The sequence below is a fragment of the Panulirus ornatus genome, chromosome 36 (genome assembly GCF_036320965.1).
Source record: "Panulirus ornatus isolate Po-2019 chromosome 36, ASM3632096v1, whole genome shotgun sequence".
Lineage (NCBI taxonomy): Eukaryota > Metazoa > Arthropoda > Malacostraca > Decapoda > Palinuridae > Panulirus > Panulirus ornatus.
The window spans coordinates 14860725-14883433 of NC_092259.1; the positions used below are offsets into that span (position 1 = coordinate 14860725).

The following is a 22709-nucleotide window of genomic DNA, read 5'->3' on the forward strand; positions in this document are numbered from 1 at the left end:
CATAAAATCTACTCAAAGTGATAGACAAATATCACTATGTGTTTCCATCCAATTCTTTGGTCTTTCTTCTCTAGATACAATGACACCTAATAAAAATGTACCGTTCTATGCTATGAATACATAATAATGGCAGATGGTTTGGAGGCAAGTTAATAGGGAGGTGGGAGGTAAGTTTGAATAAAGAAAAACTGGAGGAAGTGAAGTGTTTTAGATATCTGGGAGAGGATTTAGCAGCGGATGGAACCATGGAAGCGGAAGTGAGTCACAGGGTGGGGGAAAAGGCGAAGGTTCTGGGAACGTTAAAGAATGTGTGGAAGGTGAGAACATTATCTTGGTTTGGGAACGTTAAAGAATGAGTGGAAGGTGAGAACATTATCTTGGAGAGCAAAAATGGGTATGTTTGAAGGAATAGTGGTTCCAACAATGTTATATGGTTGCAAGGCATGGCCTATAGATAGGGTTGTGCAGAGGAGGGTGGATGTGTTGGAAATGAAATGTTTGAGGACAATATGTGGTGTGAGGTGGTTTGATCAAGTAAGTAATGAAAAGGTAAGAGAGATATGTGGTAATAAAAAGAGTATGGTTGAGAGAGCAGATGAGGGTGTTTTGAAATGGTTTGGTCACATGGAGAGAATGAGAGGGGAAAGATTGACAAAGAGGATATGTGTGTCAGAGGTAGAGGGAACGAGGAGAAGTGGGAGACCAAATTGGAGGAGGAGGGATGGAGTGAAAAAGATTTTGAGCGATCAGAGCCTGAACATAGAGTAGGGTGAAAGGCATGCACGGAATAGAGTGAATTGGAATGATGTGGTATACCAAGGATGATGTGCTGTCAATGGATTGAACCAGGGCATGTGAAGCATCTGGGGTAAACCATGGAAAGTTCTGTGGGGCCTGGATGTGGAAAGGTTCCTGTGGTTTCGATGCATTGCACATGACAGTTAGAGACTGAGTGTGAAAGAATGTGGCCTTTGTTGTCTTTTCCTAGAGCTACCTCGCGTGCACACGGGGGGAAGGGGGTGCTATTTCATGTGTGGCAGGGTGGCAACGGAAATGGATGAAGGCAGCAAGTATGAATATGTACGTGTGTATATGTATATGTTTGTGTATGTATATGTATCCCTGGGGATAGGGGAGAAAGAATACTTCCCAAGTATTCCCTGCATGTCGTAGAAGGCGACTAAAGGGGAAGGGAGCGGTTGGCTGGAAATCCTCCCCTCTTTTTTTTTTTTTTTTTTTTTTTTAATTTTCCAAAAGAGGGAACAGAGAAGGGGGCCAGATGAGGATATTCCTTCAAAGGCCCAGTCCTCTGTTCTTAAAGCTACCTCGCTAACGTGGGAAATGGCAAATAGTATGAAAGAAAGAAAGAAAGATGTATATGTATGTATACATTGAAATGTATAGGTACGTATATGTGCGTGTGAGGGAGTTTATGTATATACACGAGTATGTGGGTGGGTCGGGCCATTCTTTTGTCTGTTTCCTTGTGCCACCTCGCTAACATGGGAGACAGCGACTATGTATAATAAATAAATAAAGTATACCTATGGATCAATTTGTCTAATGCTGGAAGTCACACTTTAACTTTCAATTTAACCTTTGTCACAACTTAAAACTGTATTTCATACACTTAATATAGCTATTTCTCAGCATCTGAAAACTGTACAGCATAAGATTCATGACTACAGTCTTGAATAGCAGTAACTTCTAATAACTCATAACTTAAAGAAAGTGTAACTTTTGGCCATGAAACTTTGTACATTTGTTTCCCAGCAGCAGACCCATTATTATACTTTAAAGCCACTTTTAAAAAAGTTTAACCTTGAACTTATCTTGGTCCATACTTGAAGAAAGTTCCACCACAGGCCATGGAATTTTATGTAAATGTTTTGAAAATCAAAAAAAATATCTTTGAAAAATACATCTAAAAAGATTAAACGACAATGTCTGAAAAGTCTACTGACTTCTGTATACAGGTCTGGCTATCATGTATCACTCTATAAAGTAGAAGCCCATGATTTACATTTCAATGTGGAGTTTTAGCATAAAAATGCATTGTGATGCTACAAAATTATAGTGATGTTAGAACAAAAGTGAGATTAAAAATGTGGGGGAAGATAATTCAAGATGTGATAATTGTGAGGCTTGGTGGCCTTCCTAATAAACACACACAAACCTTCTGAAAAGGATTGCTAATGTATGTTTTCACTTACGACTAGATTTGTTAAGAATTGTTCAAGCCAAAATACTATATGCGTTGGAAAGGTTTTTCAAAGAAAATGTGATATCATGAATGAAAGTTGGGAAGAATGACATTATTCAAGGCAAAGTGGTTGATAAAGATGCCACACAAACACTGTATGACTTGAAAATTATCTCAGCAAAGTGTGTGAGTACACTACAAAAGTAAGACAGGTAAATTTGAAGGAGAGCAGGAAATACAAGTGTGGAGTTCTAAACAGGTAAGGGACTCATGTAAAAACAGAAATAAGTGGAGGCTCTTTGGTCATGGCCACCACCTTGATGGGAGTTCCACGAGGGAATGGGCATCAGAGATATAGATATGTACACAGATAAATGGCAGGGTGAAGTTGACATGTACTGAAAACTTTTTTCATACTTAACCGCCGTCTCCCACATCAGGGAGGTAGGGCAAGGAATCAGACGAAAGAATGGCCCAACCCACCCACATACACACATATATACATAAACACCCACACACACACATATACATACCTGTACATTTCAACATATACATACATATACATACACAGACATATATACATATGTACACATTCATACTTGATGCCTTTATCCATTCCCGTTGCCACCCCGCCACACATGAAATAGCATCCCCCTCCCACGCGCAAACGCGATGTAGCGCTACGAAAAGACAAAAAAGGCCACATTCGTTCTAATTCAGTCTCTATCTGTCATGTGTAATACACTGAAACCACAGCTCCCTTTCCATATCCAAGCCCCACAAAACTTTCCATGGTTTACCCCAGACGCTTCACATACCCTGGTTCAATCCACTGACAGCACGTCGACCCCGGTACACCACATTGTTCCAATTTACTCTATTCCTTGCACGCCTTTCACCCTCCTCTATGTTCAGGCCCCAATCGCTCAAAATCTTTTTCACTCCATCTTTCCACCTCCAATTTGGTCTCCTGCTTCTCCTCATTCCCTCCACCTCTGACACATATATCCTCTTTGTTAATCTTTCCTCATGCATTCTCTCCATGTGACCAAACCATTTCAAAACATCCTCTTCTGCTCTCGCAACCACACTCTTTTTATTACAACACATCTCTCTTACCCTTTCTTTACTTACTCAATCAAACCACCTCACACCACATATTGTCTTCAAACATTTCATTTCCAGCACATCCACACTCCTCAGCACAACCCAATCTATAGCCCATGCCTTACAACCATATAACATTGTTGGAACCACTAATCCTTCAAACATACCCATTTTTGCTCTCCGAGATAACATTTTCTCCTTCCACACATACTTCAATGCTCCCACAACCTTCACCCCCTCCCCCACCCCATGACTCACTTCTGCTTCCATGGTTCCATCCGCTGCTATCTAAAACACTTCACTTCCTCCAGTTTTTCTCCATTTAAACTTACCTCCCAATTAACTTGTCCCTCAATCCTACTGAACCTAATAACCTTGTTCTTATTCACATTTACTCTCAGCTTTTTCTTTCACACACTTTACCAAACTCAGTCACCAGCTTCTGCAGTTTCTCACCTGAATCAGCCACCAATGCTGTTTCATCAGTAAACAACAACTGACTTTCTTCCCAAGCCCTCTCATCCACCACAAACAACATACTTACCCCTCTCTCCAAAACTCTTACATTCACCTCCCTAACAACCCCATGCATAAACAAATTAAACAACCATGGAGACATCACACACTCATGCTGCAAACCAACATTCACTGGGAACCAACCACTCTCTTCCTGCTCATACACATGTCTTACATCCTTGGTAAAAACTTTTCACTGCTTTTAGCAACTTACCTTCCACACCATATACTCTTAATATCTTCCACAAAGCATCTCCATCAACCCCATCATATGCCTTCTCCAGATCCATAAATGCTACACACAAATCCATCTGTTTCTCTAAGTATTTCTCTCATATATTCTTCAAAGCAAACATCTGATCCACACATCCTCTACCACTTCTGAAACCACGCGGCTCTTCCCCACTCTGATGCTCTGTATATGCCTTTACCCTCTCAATCAATACCCTCCCATACAATCTCCCAGGAATATTCAACACTCTTACACCACTGTAAATTGAACATTCACCATTATCCTCTTTGCCTTTGTACAATGACACTATGCATGCATTCTGCCAATCCTCAGGCACTTCACCATGAACCACATATACAGTGAATGTCCTTACCAACCAATCAACAACATAGTCATCCCCATTTTTGAAAGTCTTTATCTCAAAAAATCTTTGAAAAATACATCTAAAAAGATTAAACAACACTGTCTGAAAATTCTATGGACTTGCTGTATACAGGTCTGGCTATCATATATCACTATAAAGTAGAAGCCAATGATTTACATTTCAATGTGGAGTTTAGGCATAAAAATCAATTGTGATGCTACAAAATCATCTGTGATATTAGATCAAAAGTGAAAGATCAAAAATGTGGGAGAAGATATTTCACGATGTGCTAATTGTGCGGCTTGGTGACCTTCCTAATACATACACACAAACCTTTTGAAAAGGAATGCAAAATGTATGTCTTCACTTATGACTAGATTTGTTAAGAGTTGTACAATCCATAATACTATATGCAGTTGGAAAGGTTTTTCAAAGCAAATGTGATATCATGTATGGAAGGAGGGAAGAATGGCATTATCAAAGGCAGAGTGGTTGATAAAGATACAGCACAAACACTGTATGACTTGAAAACTATCTGAGCAAAGTGTGTTAGTACACTACAAAAGTAAGACAACAGGTAAATTTCAGGAGAGCAGGAAATACAAGTGTGGAGCTCTAAACAGGTAAGATGTTTCAGGAGAGGAACTTTAATAGAGACTAAATGATACTCCTTCCTGGATACTGCTTATTTCATTTTATTTTATTATACTTATTCACTGTTTCCCGCATCAGCAAAGTAGCACAAGGAAACAGACAAAGAATGGCCCAACCACCCATATACACATGTATATACATAAACACCCTCACACACATTTACACACATATATACATTTCATTATATACACCTACATACAAAGACATACATATATACACATGTACATATTCATACATGCTGCCTTCATCCATTCCCATTGCCACCCTGCCACATAGGAAACAGCATTCTCTCTCTCTCTCTCTCTCTCTCTCTCTCTCTCTCTCTCTCTCTCTCTCTCTCTCTCTCTCTCCAGAGAGGTAGCTCCACGAAAAGACAAACAGGCCACATTCATTTACACTCAGTCTCTAGCTGTCATGTGTAATGCAATGAAACCACAGCTCCCTTACCACCTCCAGGCCCCGCAAAACTTTCCATGATTTACCCCAGATGCTTCACATGCCCTGCTTCAATCCATTGAAAGCAAATCGACCCTGGTATAGTATAACGTTCCAATTTACTCTATTTCTTGCACATCTTTCACCCTCCTGTATGTTTAGGCCCCGATCGCTCGAAATCTTTTTCACTCCATCCTTCCATCTCCAATTTGGTCTCCCACTTCTCCTTGTTCCCTCCACTTCTGACACATACATCCTCTTAGTCAATTTTTCCTCACTCATTCTCTTAGTCAATTTTTCCTCACTCATTCTCTCCATGTGTCCAAACCATTTCAATACACCCTCTTCTGCCATCGCAACCACACTCTTTTTATTACCACACATCTCTCTTAACCTTTCATTACTTACGCAGTCAAACCACCTCACACCACAAATTGTCCTCAAACATTTCATTTCCAACACATCCACCCTCCTCCACACAACCATATTCATAGCCAATGCCTCACAACCATATAACATTGTAGGAACCACTATTCCTTCAAACTTACCCATTTTTGCTCTCCTAGATAACATTCTCGCCTTCCACACACTCTTCAATGCTCCCAGGACCTTCGCCCCCTCTCCCACCCTGTGACTTACTTCCGCTTCCATGGTTCCATCCGTTGCTAAGCCCACTCCCATACATCTAAAACAATTTACTTCCTCCAGTTTTTCTCCAATCAAACTTACCTCCTAATTAACTTGTCCCTCAACCCTACTGAACCTAATAACCTTGCTCCTATTCACATTTACTCTCAGCTTTTTTCTTTCACACACTTTACCAAACTCAGTAACCAACTTCTACAGTTTCTCAACCGAATCAGCCACCAGCACTGTATCATCAGCAAACAACAAAACTGACTCACTTTCCAAGCCCTCTCATTCACAACAGACTGCATGCTTTTCCCTCGCTTCAAAACTCTTGCATTCATTTCCCTAACCACCCTATCCATAAACAAATCAAACATATATGGAGACATCACGCATCCCTGCCGTTAACCGACATTCACTGGGAACCAATCACTTTTCTCTCTTCCTACTCGTACACATGCCTTATATCCTTGGTAAAAACTTTTCATTGCTTCGAGCAATTTACCTCCCATACTATATACTCTTGAAACCTTCCACAAAGCAAACTCACCTCCCAATTGACTTGACCCTCAACCCTACTGTACCTAATAACCTTGCTCTTATTCACATTTACTCTTAACTTTCTTCTTTCACACACAAACAAATCCATCTGTCTTCCTAAGTATTTCTCACATACATTCTTCAAAGCAAACACCTGATCCACACATCCTCTACCACTAATGAATCCAAACTGCTCTTCTCCAATCTGATGCTCTGTACATGCCTTTACACTCAATCAATACCCTGCCATACAATTTCCCAGGAATACTCAACAAACTTATGCCCCTGTAATCTGAACACTCACCTTTATCCCATTTGCCTTTGTACAATGGCATTATGCATGAATTTTGCCAATTCTTAGGCACTTCACCATGATCCATACACACATTGAATATCCTTACCAACCAATCAACAACACAGTCACCCCTTTTTTAATAAATTCCACTGCAATACCATCCAAACCCACCACCTTGCTGGTTTTCATCTTCAGCAAAGCCTTCACTACCTCTTCTCTGTTTATAAAACCATTGTCACTGATCCTCTCACTTTGCACACCACCCCAACCAAAACACCCTATATCTGCTATTCTATCTTCAAACACATTCAACAAACCTTCAAAATACTCACACCATCTCCTTCTAACTTCATCATTGCTTGTTATTACCTCCACACTAGCCCCCTTCACCAAAGTTCCTATTTGTTTTCTCGTCTTACGCACGTTATTTACCTCCTTCCAAAACATCCCTTTATTCTCCCTAAAATTTATGATACTCTCACTCCAACTCTCATTTGCCCTCTTTTTCACCTCTTGCACCTTTCTCTTGACCTTCTGCTGCTTTCTTTTATACATATCCCAGTCATTTGCATTACTTACCTGCAAAAATCATCCAAATGCCTCTCTTCTCTTTCACTATCGACCTTACTTCTTCATCCCACCACTCACTACCCTTTCTAATCTGTCCACCTCCCACCTTTCTCATGCCACATGCATCTTTTGAGCAAGCTATCACTGCTTCCCTAAATACATCCCATTCCTCCCCTACTCCCCTCACATCATTTGCTCTCACCTTTTGCCATTCTACACTCAATCTCTCATGGTACTTCCTCTCACAAGTCTCCTTTCCAAGCCCACTTACTCTTACCACTCTCTTCTCCCCAGCATTCTCTCTTCTTTTCAGAAAACCTCTACAAATCTTCACCTTCACCTCCACAAGATAGTGATGAGACCATCCCTCCAGCTGCCCCTCTCAGAGCATTTACATCCAAAAGTCTCTCTTTTACACACCTATCATTTAACACATAATCCAGTAACGCTCTTTGACCATTACTCCTATTGACATATGTATATGGATACTGGTGAACAGTATATCAAAGAAACTTTAGGGATGAGCCTCTGGAAACACTGCACTAGAGTTGCCCTCTGCCAGTGATTTGTTCAGGTTAAGGTATTGAAGGCTAAGCAGCATTGGAGTTCACCAGTTATGGAAACTCTTTTGCCATGGCCACCCCTTTGAAGGTGTTCCTAGAGGGAACAGGCATCAGTGAGATAGAAAGATAGATACCATATTACAGATCTATTGACAAGCATGTATCACACAAGTAGGTTGTTATGTAAAAGGATAACACAGCAAAGAACGGAGTAAATCAAAGGTTTACTGTGCAAGGACCAGGCTTTTCAGTGATGAAAATATCATAGCTCATTATGCCAACTCTAGACCTTTGTTAGCCAAATAGGGTGTACATCTTAACTTCTAAGATAAAACTAAAAAATAAGCTTGTGATAAAAACTTTTGGCAAATATTAATAAATCTCTCTTCTATAATCTGCAATAAATTTGTACAGTACCTGGAAGACTTGACTAGATATACAATAAGAATGGTAGGAATTAAATTTCCATATTTCTACCTGAATTCGGCACACATACAAGCAAATTAACTATAAAACAAAAATATGCTTGAAGAAATGTTCAGTCTTGAACAGTCATGTGCCTCATGAGATTTTCTACCTTAAACAAACATGTGCCTCAGGAGATTCACTATCTTATAGAAATACTAAAGGTCCACTCATAATCTGAAATTTATGGAAATGCAAGTGTCAAATATGTATATCCTCCATGATTTGTGTCCACAATCAAAAACATGAAGGTGGCAGAGAAAATTAATCAAAACCTGAATCTATTTTTAGTAATACTAATCAAAATTCTAATAATTAACTGTACATAAAAAATATGCACTTAGCTACTGTATACTATTCCATCTGAATACTACTTTTAGAAACCCTAAACACTATTGTTGTCCAAGCATTGCAGAAAAATAGTAGTACAAATGAAGGAAAGAGAAAATATGCAAACAGCTTAGAGAGCTCTACTAAGAATTAAAGGCAACACATCAGGTCAGTAATCAAGCTTTTTTAAAAAAAGCCACAAAAATCCTTTACCTCATTTTCCAGTTTTGAAATATGTGGAGTCTGAGATGCAGGTGAGTAAAAACCACTTGATGACGTTTGGGTTGTTTCTTCAGCAGAGGATCCAGTCTTGTTTGCAAATATCTGATAGGAGGCAATAAATGAAAGATACACTTGAAAATATTATTGACTGGTTGGTAAGGTTATTTAATGTATGTATGACTCATGGTGAGGTGCCTGAGGATTGGCGGAATGCGTGCATAGTGCCATTGTACAAAGGCAAAGGGGATAAGAGTGAGTGCTCAAATTACAGAGGTATAAGTTTGTTGAGTATTCCTGGTAAATTATATGGGAGGGTATTGACTGAGAGGGTGAAGGCATGTACAGAGCATCAGATTGGGGAAGAGCAGTGTGGTTTCAGAAGTGGTAGAGGATGTGTGGATCAGGTGTTTGCTTTGAAGAATGTATGTGAGAAATACTTAGAAAAGCAAATGGATTTGTATGTAGCATTTATGGATCTGGAGAAGGCATATGATAGAGTTGATAGAAATGATCTGTGGAAGGTATTAAGAATATATGGTGTGGGAGGCAAGTTGTTTGAAGCAGTGAAAAGTTTTTATCGAGGATGTAAGGCATGTGTACGTGTAGGAAGAGAGGAAAGTGATTGGTTCTCAGTGAATGTAGGTTTGCTGCAGGGGTGTGTGATGTCTCCATGGTTGTTTAATTTGTTTATGGATGGGGTTGTTAGGGGGGTGAATGCAAGAGTTTTGGAAAGAGGGGCAAGTATGAAGTCTGTTGGGGATGAGAGAGCTTGGGAAGTGAGCCAGTTGTTGTTCGCTGATGATACAGCGCTGGTGGCTGATTCATGTGAGAAAGTGCAGAAGCTGGTGACTGAGTTTGGTAAAGTGTGTGAAAGAAGAAAGTTAAGAGTAAATGTGAATAAGAGCAAGGTTATTAGGTACAGTAGGGTTGAGGGTCAAGTCAATTGGGAGGTGAGTTTGAATGGAGAAAAACTGGAGGAAGTGAAGTGTTTTAGATATCTGGGAGTGGATCTGGCAGCGGATGGAACCATGGAAGTGGAAGTGGATCATAGGGTGGAGGAGGGGGCGAAAATTCTGGGAGCCTTGAAGAATGTGTGGAAGTCGAGAACATTATCTCGGAAAGCAAAAATGGGTATGTTTGAAGGAATAGTGGTTCCAACAATGTTGTATGGTTGCGAGGCGTGAACTATGGATAGAGTTGTGCGCAGGAGGATGGATGTGCTGGAAATGAGATGTTTGAGGACAATGTGTGGTGTGAGGTGGTTTGATCGAGTAAGTAACGTAAGGGTAAGAGAGATGTGTGGAAATAAAAAGAGCGTGGTTGAGAGAGCAGAAGAGGGTGTTTTGAAATGGTTTGGTCACATGGAGAGAATGAGTGAGGAAAGATTGACCAAGAGAATATATGTGTCGGAGGTGGAGGGAACGAGGAGAAGAGGGAGACCAAATTGGAGGTGGAAAGATGGAGTGAAAAAGATTTTGTGTGATCGGGGCCTGAACATGCAGGAGGGTGAAAGGAGGGCAAAGAATAGAGTGAATTGGAGCGATGTGGTATACCGGGGTTGACGTGCTGTCAGTGGATTGAATCAAGGCAAGTGTATGGGGGTGGGTTGGGCCATTTCTTTCGTCTGTTTCCTTGCGCTACCTCGCAAACGCGGGAGACAGCGGCAAAAAAAAAACAAAGAAAAAAAAAGAAGAAAAAAAAAAATAGGCTATCCCTGGGAATGGGGAGAAAGAATACTTCCCATGCATTCCCCACATGTTGCATAAGGCAACTAAAGGGGAAGGGGGGGCTAGAAACCCTCCCCTCCTTGTATTTTAAGTTTCTAAAAGGGGAAACAGAAGGAGTCACACGGGGTGTGCTTATCCTCCTTGAAGGCTCAGATTGGGGTGTCTAAATGTAAGTGGATGTAACCAAGATGAGAAAAAGGGAGAGATACGTTATATGTTGAGGAAAGGAACCTGGATGTCTTGGCTCTGAAAAAAAGCTCAAGGGTAAAGGGGAAGAGTGGTTTGGGAATGTTTTGGGAGTAAAGTCAGGGGTTGGTGAGAGGACAAGAGCAAAGGAAGGAGTAGCACTACTCCTGAAACAGGAGTTCTGGGAGTATGTGATAGTGTAAGAAAGTAAACTCCATATTGATATGGGTAAAACTGAAAGTGGATGAAGAGAGATGGGTGATTATTGGTGCCTATGGACCAGGGCATAAGAAAGATCATGAGAGGCAAGTGTTTTGGGAGCAGCTGAGTGAGCGTGTTAGCAGTTTTGATGCACGAGACTGGGTCATAGTGATGGGTGATTTGAATACAAAGGTAAGTAATGTGGCAGTTGAAAAATAATTGGTGTACATGGGGTGTTCAGTGTTGTAAATGGAAATGGGGAGGAGCTTGTAGATTTGTGTGCTGAAAAAGGACTGGTGATTGGGAATACCTGGTTTAAAAAGAGAGATATACATAAGTATACATATGTAAGCATGAGAAATGGCCAGAGCGTTATTGGATCACATTTTAATTGATAAGCACGCGAAAGGGAGACTTTTAGATGTTAATGTGCTGAGAGGGAAAACTGGAGGGATGTCCGATCATTATCTTGTGGAGGCAAAGGTGAAAATTTGTAGAAGTTTTCAGAAAAGAATAGAGAATGTTAGGGTGAAGAGAGTGATGAGAGTAAGTGAGACTGGGAAGGAGACTTGTGTGAGGAAGTACCAGGAGAGACTGGTAAAGGGAGTGGGGGAAGAATGGGATGTATTTAGGAAAGCAGTGATAGCTTGTGCAAAAGATGCTTCTGGCATGAGAAAGGTGGGAGGTGGGCAGATTAGAAAGGGCAGTGAGTGGTGGGATAAAGAAGTAAGAGTGTTAATGAAAGAGAAGAGAGAGGCATTTGGTCAATTTTTGCAGGGAAATAGTGCAAATGACGGAGAGGTGTATAAAAGAAAGAGGCAGGAAGTCAAGAGAAAGGTGCAAGAGGTGAAAAAGAGGGCAAATGAGAGTTGGGGTGAGAGAGTATCATTAAATTCTAGGGAGAAGAAAAACATGTTTTGGAAGGAAGTAAATAAAGTGCATAAGACAAGAGAACAAATGGGAATATCAGTGAAGGGGGCTAAAGGAGAGGAAATAACAAGTAGTGGTGATGTGAGAAGGAGATGGAGTGAGTATTTTGAAGGTTTGTTGAATGTGTTTGATGATAGAGTGGCAGATATAGGGTGTTTTGGTCGAGGTTGTGTGCGAAGTGAGAGGGTCAGGGAGAATGATTGGGTAAACAGAGAAGAGGTAATGAAAGCTATGCGGAAGATGAAAGCCAGCAAGGCAGCGGGTTTGGATGGTATTGCAGTGGAATTTGTAAAAAAAAAAAAAAAAAAGGGGGTGACTGTGTTATTGACGTGTAGGTGAGGATATTCATTGTATGTATGGCTCATGGTGAAGTGCCTGAGGATTGGCAGAATGCATGCATAGTGCCATCATACAAAGGCAAAGGGGATAAAGGTGAGTGTTCAAATTACAGAGGTATAAGTTTGTTGAGTATTCCTGGGAAATTATATGGGAAGGTATTGATTGAGAGCGTGAACGCATGTGTGGATCAGGTGTTTGCTTTGAAGAATGTATGTGAGAAATACTTAGAAAAACAAATGGATTTGTATGTAGCATTCATGGATCTGGAGAAGACATATGATAGGGTTTATAGAGATGCCCTGTGGAAGGTATTAAGAGTATCTGGTGCGGGTGGCAAGTTGCTAGAAGCAGTGAAAAGTTTTTATCGAGGATGTAAGGCATGTGTAGGAGTAGGAAAAGAGGAAAGTGATTGGTTCTCAGTGAATGTCGGTTTGTGGCAGGGGTGTGTGATGTCTCCATGGTTGTTTAACTTGTTTATGCATGGGTTGTTAGGGAGGTGAATGCAAGAGTTTTGGAGAGAGGGGCAAGTATGCAGTCAATATATTGTGGATGAGAGGACTTGGGAAGTGAGTCATTTGTCGTTCGCTCATGATACAGCGTTGGTGGCTGATTCAGGTGAGAAACTGCAGAAGTTGGTGACCGAGTTTGGTAAAGTGTGTGAAAGAAGAAAGCTGAGAGTAAATGTGAATATGAGCAAGGTTATTAGGTGCATTAGGGTTGAGGGACAGGTCAACTGGGAGGTAAGTTTGAATGGAGAAAAACTGGGGAAAGTGAAGTGTTTTACATATCTGTGAGTGGATTTGGCAGCAGATGGAACCATGGAAGCAGATGTGAGTCATAGGGTGGGTGAGGGGGTGAAAGCTCTGGGAGCGCTGAAGAATGTGTGGAAGGCAAGAACATTATCTCGGAAAGCAAAAATGGGTATGTCTGAAGGAATAGTGGTTCCATGTTACATGGTTGCGAGGCATGGGCTATAGATAGAGTTGTGTGGAGGAGGGTGGATGTGTTGGAAATGAGATGTTTCAGGACAATATGTGGTATGAGGTGGTTTGATCGAGTAAGTAATGAAAGGGTAAGAGAGATGTGTGGTTGAGAGAGCAGAAGAGGGTGTTTTGAAATGGTTTAGTCACATGGAGAGAATAAGTGAGGAAAGATTGACAAAGAGGATATATGTCAGAGGTGGAGGGAACAAGGAGAAGTGGGAGACCAAATTGAAGGTGGAAGGATAGAGTGAAAAAGATTTTGAGCGATTTGGGCCTGAACATACAGGAGGGAGAAAGGCGTGCAAGGAATAGAGTGAATTGGAACAATGTGGTATACCAGGGTTGACGTGCTGTCAATGGATTGAACCTGGGTATGTGAAGCATCTGGGGCAAACCATGGAAAGTTTTGTGGGGCCTGGATGTGGAAGGGGAGCTGTGGCTTCGGTGCATTATACATGACAGCTAGAGACTGAGTGTGAATGAAATGTGCCCTTTGTTGTCTTTTCCTAGTGCTAGCTTGCACGCATGCGGGGAGGGGGTTGTCATTTCATGTGTGGCGGGGTGGTAACAGGAATGAATAAAGGCAGCAAGTATGAATCATGTACATGTGTATATATCTACATGAATCATGTACATGTGTATATATGTCTGTGTATGTATATGTATGTATACGCTGAAATGTATAGGTATGTATATGTATGTATACGCTGAAATGTATAGGTATGTATATGTGCATGTGTGGACATATATGTATATACATGTGTATGTGGGTGGGTTGGGCCATTCTTTTGTCTGTTTCTTGCGCTACCTCGCTAACGTGGGAGACAGCAACAAAGTATAATAATGAAAAAAGAAGAAAAAACAAATTCCTTCAGCAGTAAGCAATCCTTATTTCCTTTTAATATTTCCTGTACAAAATGAAGTAAGACTTTCAAAAAGACATTACTGTACAGACATAAATACCATAGGGGGGTACAAGATTCAAGATGTCTGAGGATGAGGGAGTTGCGGAGGGAATTCAAAGACTCTGGAAATGACAGATATCAAAGCAACAGGCCAATAGTTAGCGCAGAATGATGTTCATTTCTAGGACGTCTTAGCCTGTCTTTTGATCCTACAAGAGGAAATGTATGGGCAACCCTTCCTGGCAGGTATGACTTTGTCAAAGAGAAATTGAACAGAGGGAAAGAAGACTAAGAATCAAAAACATCATACTAATGCATATAAATGAATATATTGTGCACCAGGATCCTGTCATAAACCACAATGTTTTCTTTCTTATTTATTTATATTTATTTTGCTTTGTCGCTGTCTCCCGCATTAGCGAGGTCGTGCAAGGAAACAGATGAAAGAATGGCCCAACCCGCCCACATACACATGTATATACATACATGTCCACACACACAAATATACATACCTATACATCTCAATGTACACATATATATACACACACACACATATACATATATACACGTGTACATGATTCATACTGTCTGCCTTTATTTGTTCCCATCGCCACCTCGCCACACATGGAATAACAACCCCCTCCCCCCCTCATGTGTGCGAGGTAGCGCTAGGAAAAGACACCAAAGGCCCCATTTGTTCACACTCAGTCTCTAGCTGTCATGTAATAATGCACCGAAACCACAGCTCCCTTTCCACATCCAGGCCCCACACAACTTTCCATGGTTTACCCCAGACGCTTCACATGCCCTTGTTCAATCCACTGACAGCACGTTGACCCCGGTATACCACATCATTCCGAATAGAGTGAATTGGAACGATGTGGTATACCGGGGTCGACGCGCTGTCAATGGATTGAACCAGGGCATGTGAAGCGTCTGGGGTAAACCATGGAAAGTTGTGTGGGGCCTGGATGTGGAAAGGGAGCTGTGGTTTCGGTGCATTATTACATGACAGCTAGAGACTGAGTGTGAACAAATGGGGCCTTTGGTGTCTTTTCCTAGCGCTACCTCGCACACATGAGGGGGGAGGGGGTTGTTATTCCATGTGTGGCGGGGTGGCGATGGGAACAAATAAAGGCAGACAGTATGAATTATGTACATGTGTATATATGTATATGTCTGTGTGTGTATTCTTTCTTATACATATTGTTAAACTAAACCATCCATGTTCTTAAAATCATATTCTTAGAAAGAACAAGAACACCCACCTCACATGTCTGTGTTTCTGCAGATATAGTCCCCTTCATACCATTGCATAAACCATCCTTCAATGGAGTTAAAGCATTCTGGAAAGTTACACCACACTAGATATTTCCAACAACTACAATTAATAATACAAACATGCAACAAATAAGCACAAAAAGGAAAATGCCAAAGTATGACACACAGAGCAAAAACAAAGACCTTATGAAAAATCAAAAAAATTTATCCTAAATAAATATTGGCTTTTATCTTTTATTTCAAACTGAGTTACATACAAACTACACAATTACATGCCTTCAAAACCTGTCTAAAGCAGCAGTACAGATGCCATTAAACAAAAAGCCAAACAAAGTAGCATTTCTTTCCTCATAAAAATGCTACTATAATAACTCAACAATAAATATCGAAATTGAACATAATCCTAAAATTTGATTAGTAGTCACACAGCTTTAACTAACTAGTGGTTCAACCCAACCTCCAGGTGGCAACTCTCTTTGCTGCAGGAGCCAAGTGGTTCTCAGGCACACGTACTGAATTTAAGAGCATAAGAATGCAATGGCTTCTACAGTCTGTACATTGCTAAAGGAAAAAAGTTTCTAATACTTCAAACAAATATTGCTCCTCTGTACTTTATAAATTCTCCAAGATTATATGGATTATATGGCAAGCAGTCCTGAACAAGAAAAGGCTTCTAATTCATACCATTTTTCAAGTAACAACCTCAAGTTTACTGAGAAAGCAAATTAACTCTTCTGTAGACTGCAAAAACAAAAATAAGAGCAGATACAACAATACTAAGTCCAAATCAATACAGATTATGATGCACTTTAAAGTTAACAAGCCAACTTATTGAAACAGCATCATTTGTTTCCCCATCTAGTTACAATATTTCCACAAACCCAGAGCTTTGGTTTACAAAACGTTTCCTACACCCACTACAATGTTATTGCAAGGTCTGCTTACATGAAGCATCTGAGGATTTTCAAGATCATCAAATTTTCTACTCTTCACTGTTTGAAGTTTTTTCAAGTCACCAGACTTATTAAACCTTTTATGGAATCTTATATAGTTCTACTTCCAATATGAAAGTTTATCAAAATTGGCATCAATCTTCCTTAATAGCTTCAACGCAGTTTTAAACTTCTTAAGCCTGTCATGGCCATCCATTTTTTTTTATCAACAATCATTTCAAATAGAATGTGACTCTGATATCAGTATAGTGCCCACCAAGAAGAATGTAATGAGAAACTTCTGATAACAGCAAGTAGAGCTATTATGACTAAGCAAGTCAGTGCAAGCCAAGTATGAATAATACCTGCCCACTTTTGGGAAAATGCGTACTACTCCCTTAAATAAGGTACAACTTTTGTTGCATTTACTGAGTACATCAAGAATGAGTAATAAAGCTGATGATTTATGGCTATGAGATTTTGCTGAACCCATCAGAAAAGCTGTAACTCTGAAACTGGTGCAAGTTGTAAAACCTGTAAAAACGTGAAGCCTATATAGCAGTCAAAGCTTTGCGGAAAGCAAAAGCATGAACAGCTTGCAAAACTCATAAAGGGCATAAAGTATCTTAACAAGCCCCTTGGTAAAGTAAATACTGGAGCTGGTTTTAGCAATGCAAATCTTAACTCGGCTTTTCCTCTTCTCAGTATATTGCAGAGCTGCTTCTTAGATTCGTCTATTGCATGGAAATTCATAGCACCTCTACAAATTATACTCATTAATCTATTCATTATACTTGAACTTGAATGCCATTTCCCGCATCAGCAAGGTAGTGCCAGAAAACAGATGAAGAATGGCCCAACCACTAATATACACATTTTTTTTTTTTTTTTTTTGCTTTGTCGCTGTCTCCCGCGTTTGCGAGGTAGCGCAAGGAAACAGACGAAAGAAATGGCCCAACCCACCCCCATACACATGTATATACATACATCCACACACGCAAATATACATACCTACACAGCTTTCCATGGTTTACCCCAGACGCTTCATATGCCCTGATTCAATCCACTGACAGCACGTCAACCCCGGTATACCACATCGATCCAATTCACTCTATTCCTTGCCCTCCTTTCACCCTCCTGCATGTTCAGGCCCCGATCACACAAAATCTTTTTCACTCCATCTTTCCACCTCCAATTTGGTCTCCCACTTCTCCTCGTTCCCTCCACCTCCGACACATATATCCTCTTGGTCAATCTTTCCTCACTCATTCTCTCCATGTGCCCAAACCATTTCAAAACACCCTCTTCTGCTCTCTCAACCACGCTCTTTTTATTTCCACACATCTCTCTTACCCTTACGTTACTTACTCGATCAAACCACCTCACACCACACATTGTCCTCAAACATCTCATTTCCAGCACATCCATCCTCCTGTGCACAACTCTATCCATAGCCCACGCCTGGCAACTATGCAACATTGTTGGAACCATTATTCCTTCAAACATACCCATTTTTGATTTCCGAGATAATGTTCTCGACTTCCACACATTCTTCAAGGCTCCCAGGATTTTCGCCCCCTCCCCCGCCCTATGATCCACTTCTGCTTCCATGGTTCCATCCACTGCTAGATCCACTCCCAGATATCTAAAACACTTTACTTCCTCCAGTTTTTCTCCATTCAAACTTACCTCCCAATTGACTTGACCCTCAACCCTACTGTACCTAATAACCTTGCTCTTATTCACATTTACTCTTAACTTTCTTCTTTCACACACTTTACCAAACTCAGTCACCAGCTTCTGCAGTTTCTCACATGAATCAGCCACCAGTGCTGTATCATCAGCGAACAACAACTGACTCACTTCCCAAGCTCTCTCATCCCCAACAGACTTCATACTTGCCCCTCTTTCCAAAACTCTTGCATTCACCTCCCTAACAACCCCATCCATAAACAAATTAAACAACCATGGAGACATCACACACCCCTGCCGCAAACCTACATTCACTGAGAACTAATCACTTTCCTCTCTTCCTACACGTACACATGCCTTACATCCTCGATAAAAACTTTTCACTGCTTCTAACAACTTGCCTCCCACACCATATATTCTTAATACCTTCCACAGAGCATCTCTATCAACTCTATCATATGCCTTCTCCAGATCCATAAATGCTACATACAAATCCATTTGCTTTTCTAAGTATTTCTCACATACATTCTTCAAAGCAAACACCTGATCCACACATCCTCTACCACTTCTGAAACCACACTGCTCTTCCCCAATGTGATGCTCTGTACATGCCTTCACCCTCTCAATCAATACCCTCCCATATAATTTACCAGGAATACTCAACAAACTTATACCTCTGTAATTTGAGCACTCACTCTTATCCCCTTTGCCTTTGTACAATGGCACTATGCACGCATTCTGCCAATCCTCAGGCACCTCACAGATATACACATATATATACATAAATGCCCATACATGCACTAAACATACATATACACATCAACATATACATACACTTATACAAACATATACACAAGTACATATTCATACTTGCTTGCCTTCATCCATTCCTGGCGCTACCCCACCCAACAGGAAACAGCATCGCTAAACCCAGCTTCAGTGAAGTAGCACCAGGAAAACGGACAAAAAAGACTGTTTCCCCAGTGCATACTTAACAAGTTGGAAAGATCATAACTAAAGAACTCTATTGTTTGCTACTACCAGCAAGCCCAATTACCTCCTGCACAAGGTGAGGTTAACCACTTGTTAGCATTGGCAATATGACCTGACCAGAGCATTTAAAACAACCCTGCTTAAAAAAAGATTACTCTCAGTGGCCAGCTAACTAAGAAGAGGATACCCACTCTGCCTTGTAGTCTGGCTTTCACTTCATGGTGTCTCTATAACCACCTCTGATAGTTAATTAAGACAAATATTAATTTCTGAAATACTTATCAAATGAAGAAAATACTGTTTCCAAAGGAGAATAAGAGGATCATTAAATAGTTGGTTAATTTCTAAATGTTTTTAAATGGTTTATTTTTTCATAGTTCAAATTTTCTATGAAAATTAATTACCTTGTCATCAGTGGCCAATTGCCTTTCCTTCAAATCTCGTACTTCCTTTCGGAGATCCTTAATAACATGAGTCTTAAGCTGGAGCTGCATCCGAGTTTCATGATGCTTCTGCTCCTGATCTTTCAATTCATCTCTGAGGTTGACTAGCTGATCATGTCGCTGGGCTACCTCGGCTGTTAGTACTGTGCGCAACTCCACCTGTGTCTATATTGGTGGAGTATCAGGTGGTTAAGTGCTCACATCTGTTAAAAATAATCTTGTGTGTGCAGATGTTAAGTGTGCTACTTTTAAATTTTCCAATGCAGAGTGAATACACTTTAAACACTAATTCTGATTTAGGTTTAAGAAAATGTTTGTCAGAGTACATCTCATACTAACCAACACAAGAAAACTTCATCTATTGAGCTACTTTTGATGATGCTACCACTGTGTTCCTTTAAGTACTATGTCAGTCTCATTTTCAATGTCATGCATCCTTAGACAATTGATATTATTTACATTATGAGTAAATCATCTTATAAACTTACATACCAAATTCAGTTTTTTGATGTGGTGTATATGCAAATTAAGAAAGCTATGAGAATGTTGCATCTGCCTTTATCAAAATACTTGAGATGAAAAATATGACATCTACAAGTGGAGCAGCTTTAACCCTTCAGCCATGTAATAAATTTGCATCTGCATTCCTTTAAAGTGTCAATTCTAAAGCAAATTAAAAAGATATTTTTCTTCCCTGTCACAATGCTGTGACAGGGAAGAAAAATAAAAATAAAATATTTATTGGTAATGCCTGCAGAACAGTATAAATTTCCTCAAAAGTAAGATTTCTTGCTCCTTACACTTATGATACATATATTGAAAGGGGCATATAAAACAAAACTGCCAGATTTAAATGGCTACCAAACAGCATGGCATTTAGAACTATTAGAACTATACATGTGGGAGGTAAGTTGTTAGAAGCAGTGAAAAGTTTTATCGAGGATGTAAGGCATGTGTACGTGTAGGAAGAGAGGAAAGTGATTGGTTCTCAGTGAATGTAGGTTTGCGGCAGGGGTGTGTGATGTCTCCATGGTTGTTTAATTTGTTTATGGATGGGGTTGTTAGGGAGGTGAATGCAAGAGTTTTGGAAAGAGGGGCAAGTATGAAGTCTGTTGGGGATGAGAGAGCTTGGGAAGTGAGTCAGTTGTTGTTCGCTGATGATACAGCGCTGGTGGCTGATTCATGTGAGAAACTGCAGAAGCTGGTGACTGAGTTTGGTAAAGTGTGTGAAAGAAGAAAGTTAAGAGTAAATGTGAATAAGAGCAAGGTTATTAGGTACAGTAGGGTTGAGGGTCAAGTCAATTGGGAGGTGAGTTTGAATGGAGAAAAACTGGAGGAAGTGAAGTGTTTTAGATATCTGGGAGTGGATCTGGCAGCGGATGGAACCATGGAAGCGGAAGTGGATCATAGGGTGGGGGAGGGGGCGAAAATTCTGGGAGCCTTGAAGAATGTGTGGAAGTCGAGAACATTATCTCGGAAAGCAAAAATGGGTATGTTTGAAGGAATAGTGGTTCCAACAATGTTGTATGGTTGCGAGGCATGGTCTATGGATAGAGTTGTGCACAGGAGGATGGATGTGCTGGAAATGAGATGTTTGAGGACAATGTGTGGTGTGAGGTGGTTTGATCGAGTAAGTAACGGAAGGGTAAGAGAGATGTGTGGAAATAAAAAGAGCGTGGTTGAGAGAGCAGAAGAGGGTGTTTTGAAATGGTTCGGGCACATGGAGAGAATGAGTGAGGAAAGATTGACCAAGAGAATATATGTGTCGGAGGTGGAGGGAACGAGGAGAAGAGGGAGACCAAATTGGAGGTGGAAAGATGGAGTGAAAAAGATTTTGTGTGATCGGGGCCTGAACATGCAGGAGGGTGAAAGGAGGGCAAGGAATAGAGTGAATTGGAGCGATGTGGTATACCGGGGTTGACGTGCTGTCAGTGGATTGAATCAAGGCATGTGAAGCGTCTGGGGTAAACCATGGAAAGCTGTGTACATATGTATATTTGCGTGTGTGGACGTGTATGTATATACATGTGTATGGGGGTGGGCTGGGCCATTTCTTTCGTCTGTTTCCTTGCGCTACCTCGCAAATGCGGGAGACAGCGACAAAGCAAAAAAAAAAAAAAATAGTTAACACACTCATAATGATGAACAAACTGTAAAAGGCATAAAAAAAATATACATGATTTAAAGGGATGCTAAGCAGTCCAGTATTGTCAACTCAAAAAGACTTGTCAAAATCATTGTATATTATCATTATCTATGCGTCATAGTACATATCACCCACTTGCATTCAGACATTATATCAACCATTAATTACCTAAAAAAAAATCATAACATAGATGGTGGCCATTAGTTGAATTGGGATTTATGTCTGCCATTTCAGCCACTGTGTTGGGACAGCACCTTATTGAATCTTGATGCCATTTCTTAGTTGGGGTGGGTCAGCAAATAGCAAAGGATATACAAACTACTTTTTGAGAGCTATGGACTTGAGTCATATTTGGCAACAAGAAAAATTCATATAATTTTAGTCATAAATGGTTGCTGAAGGGTTAAGTATGTTTTATCTTGACATGTTCGTTAATAAGGAATACGCTTCATCAATTAATTTTTGAGGTTAAACAGACATGCAAAGCTGAGTCACAATGCTGACAAGATTAACAAAACTATGCTAAATATTACTCTTTTCTTCATTGTGGGTTAGTAAAATAATTCCATCCATGCAGATGATGTTTCATAGTTTAATAAACCCAATGATATTTTATGAATGATCGTCAAATACTGCCAATGCATTGAAGATAAACATACAATGATACAAACCAACATTTGAGGAATTCCAATTGTAAAACAAAATTAAGACAGTCAAATGTGTCCCTAAATCAATAATATACAAGAAAGCAAATAAAGCCATTTCTTCATTTGTTCTTAGCACAAAGATGGTGAGTTTGACAGCATAGTAGTCCCAATGGTGTTG

The 22709-nt window shown here is 40.3% G+C and overlaps 1 protein-coding gene across 15 annotated transcripts in view; it reads right to left on the reverse strand.

Moving 5' to 3' along the window:
- LOC139760399 (uncharacterized) overlaps positions 1-22709 on the reverse strand; it is a 216838-nt gene that overhangs the window by 131529 nt on the left and 62600 nt on the right. For 9 of the 15 annotated variants that reach the window (XM_071683539.1, XM_071683547.1, XM_071683535.1 and 6 more), the window contains exons 10-12: positions 19700-19903; positions 15666-15743; positions 9118-9228 (exon numbers count right to left, since the gene is read on the reverse strand). In XM_071683539.1, coding sequence (XP_071539640.1) covers positions 9118-9228; positions 15666-15743; positions 19700-19903 — 393 coding nt within the window. The remainder of the gene's footprint in view (positions 1-9117; positions 9229-15665; positions 15744-19699; positions 19904-22709) is intronic. The other 6 variants (XM_071683542.1, XM_071683541.1, XM_071683545.1 and 3 more) reach the window with 3 other exon arrangements.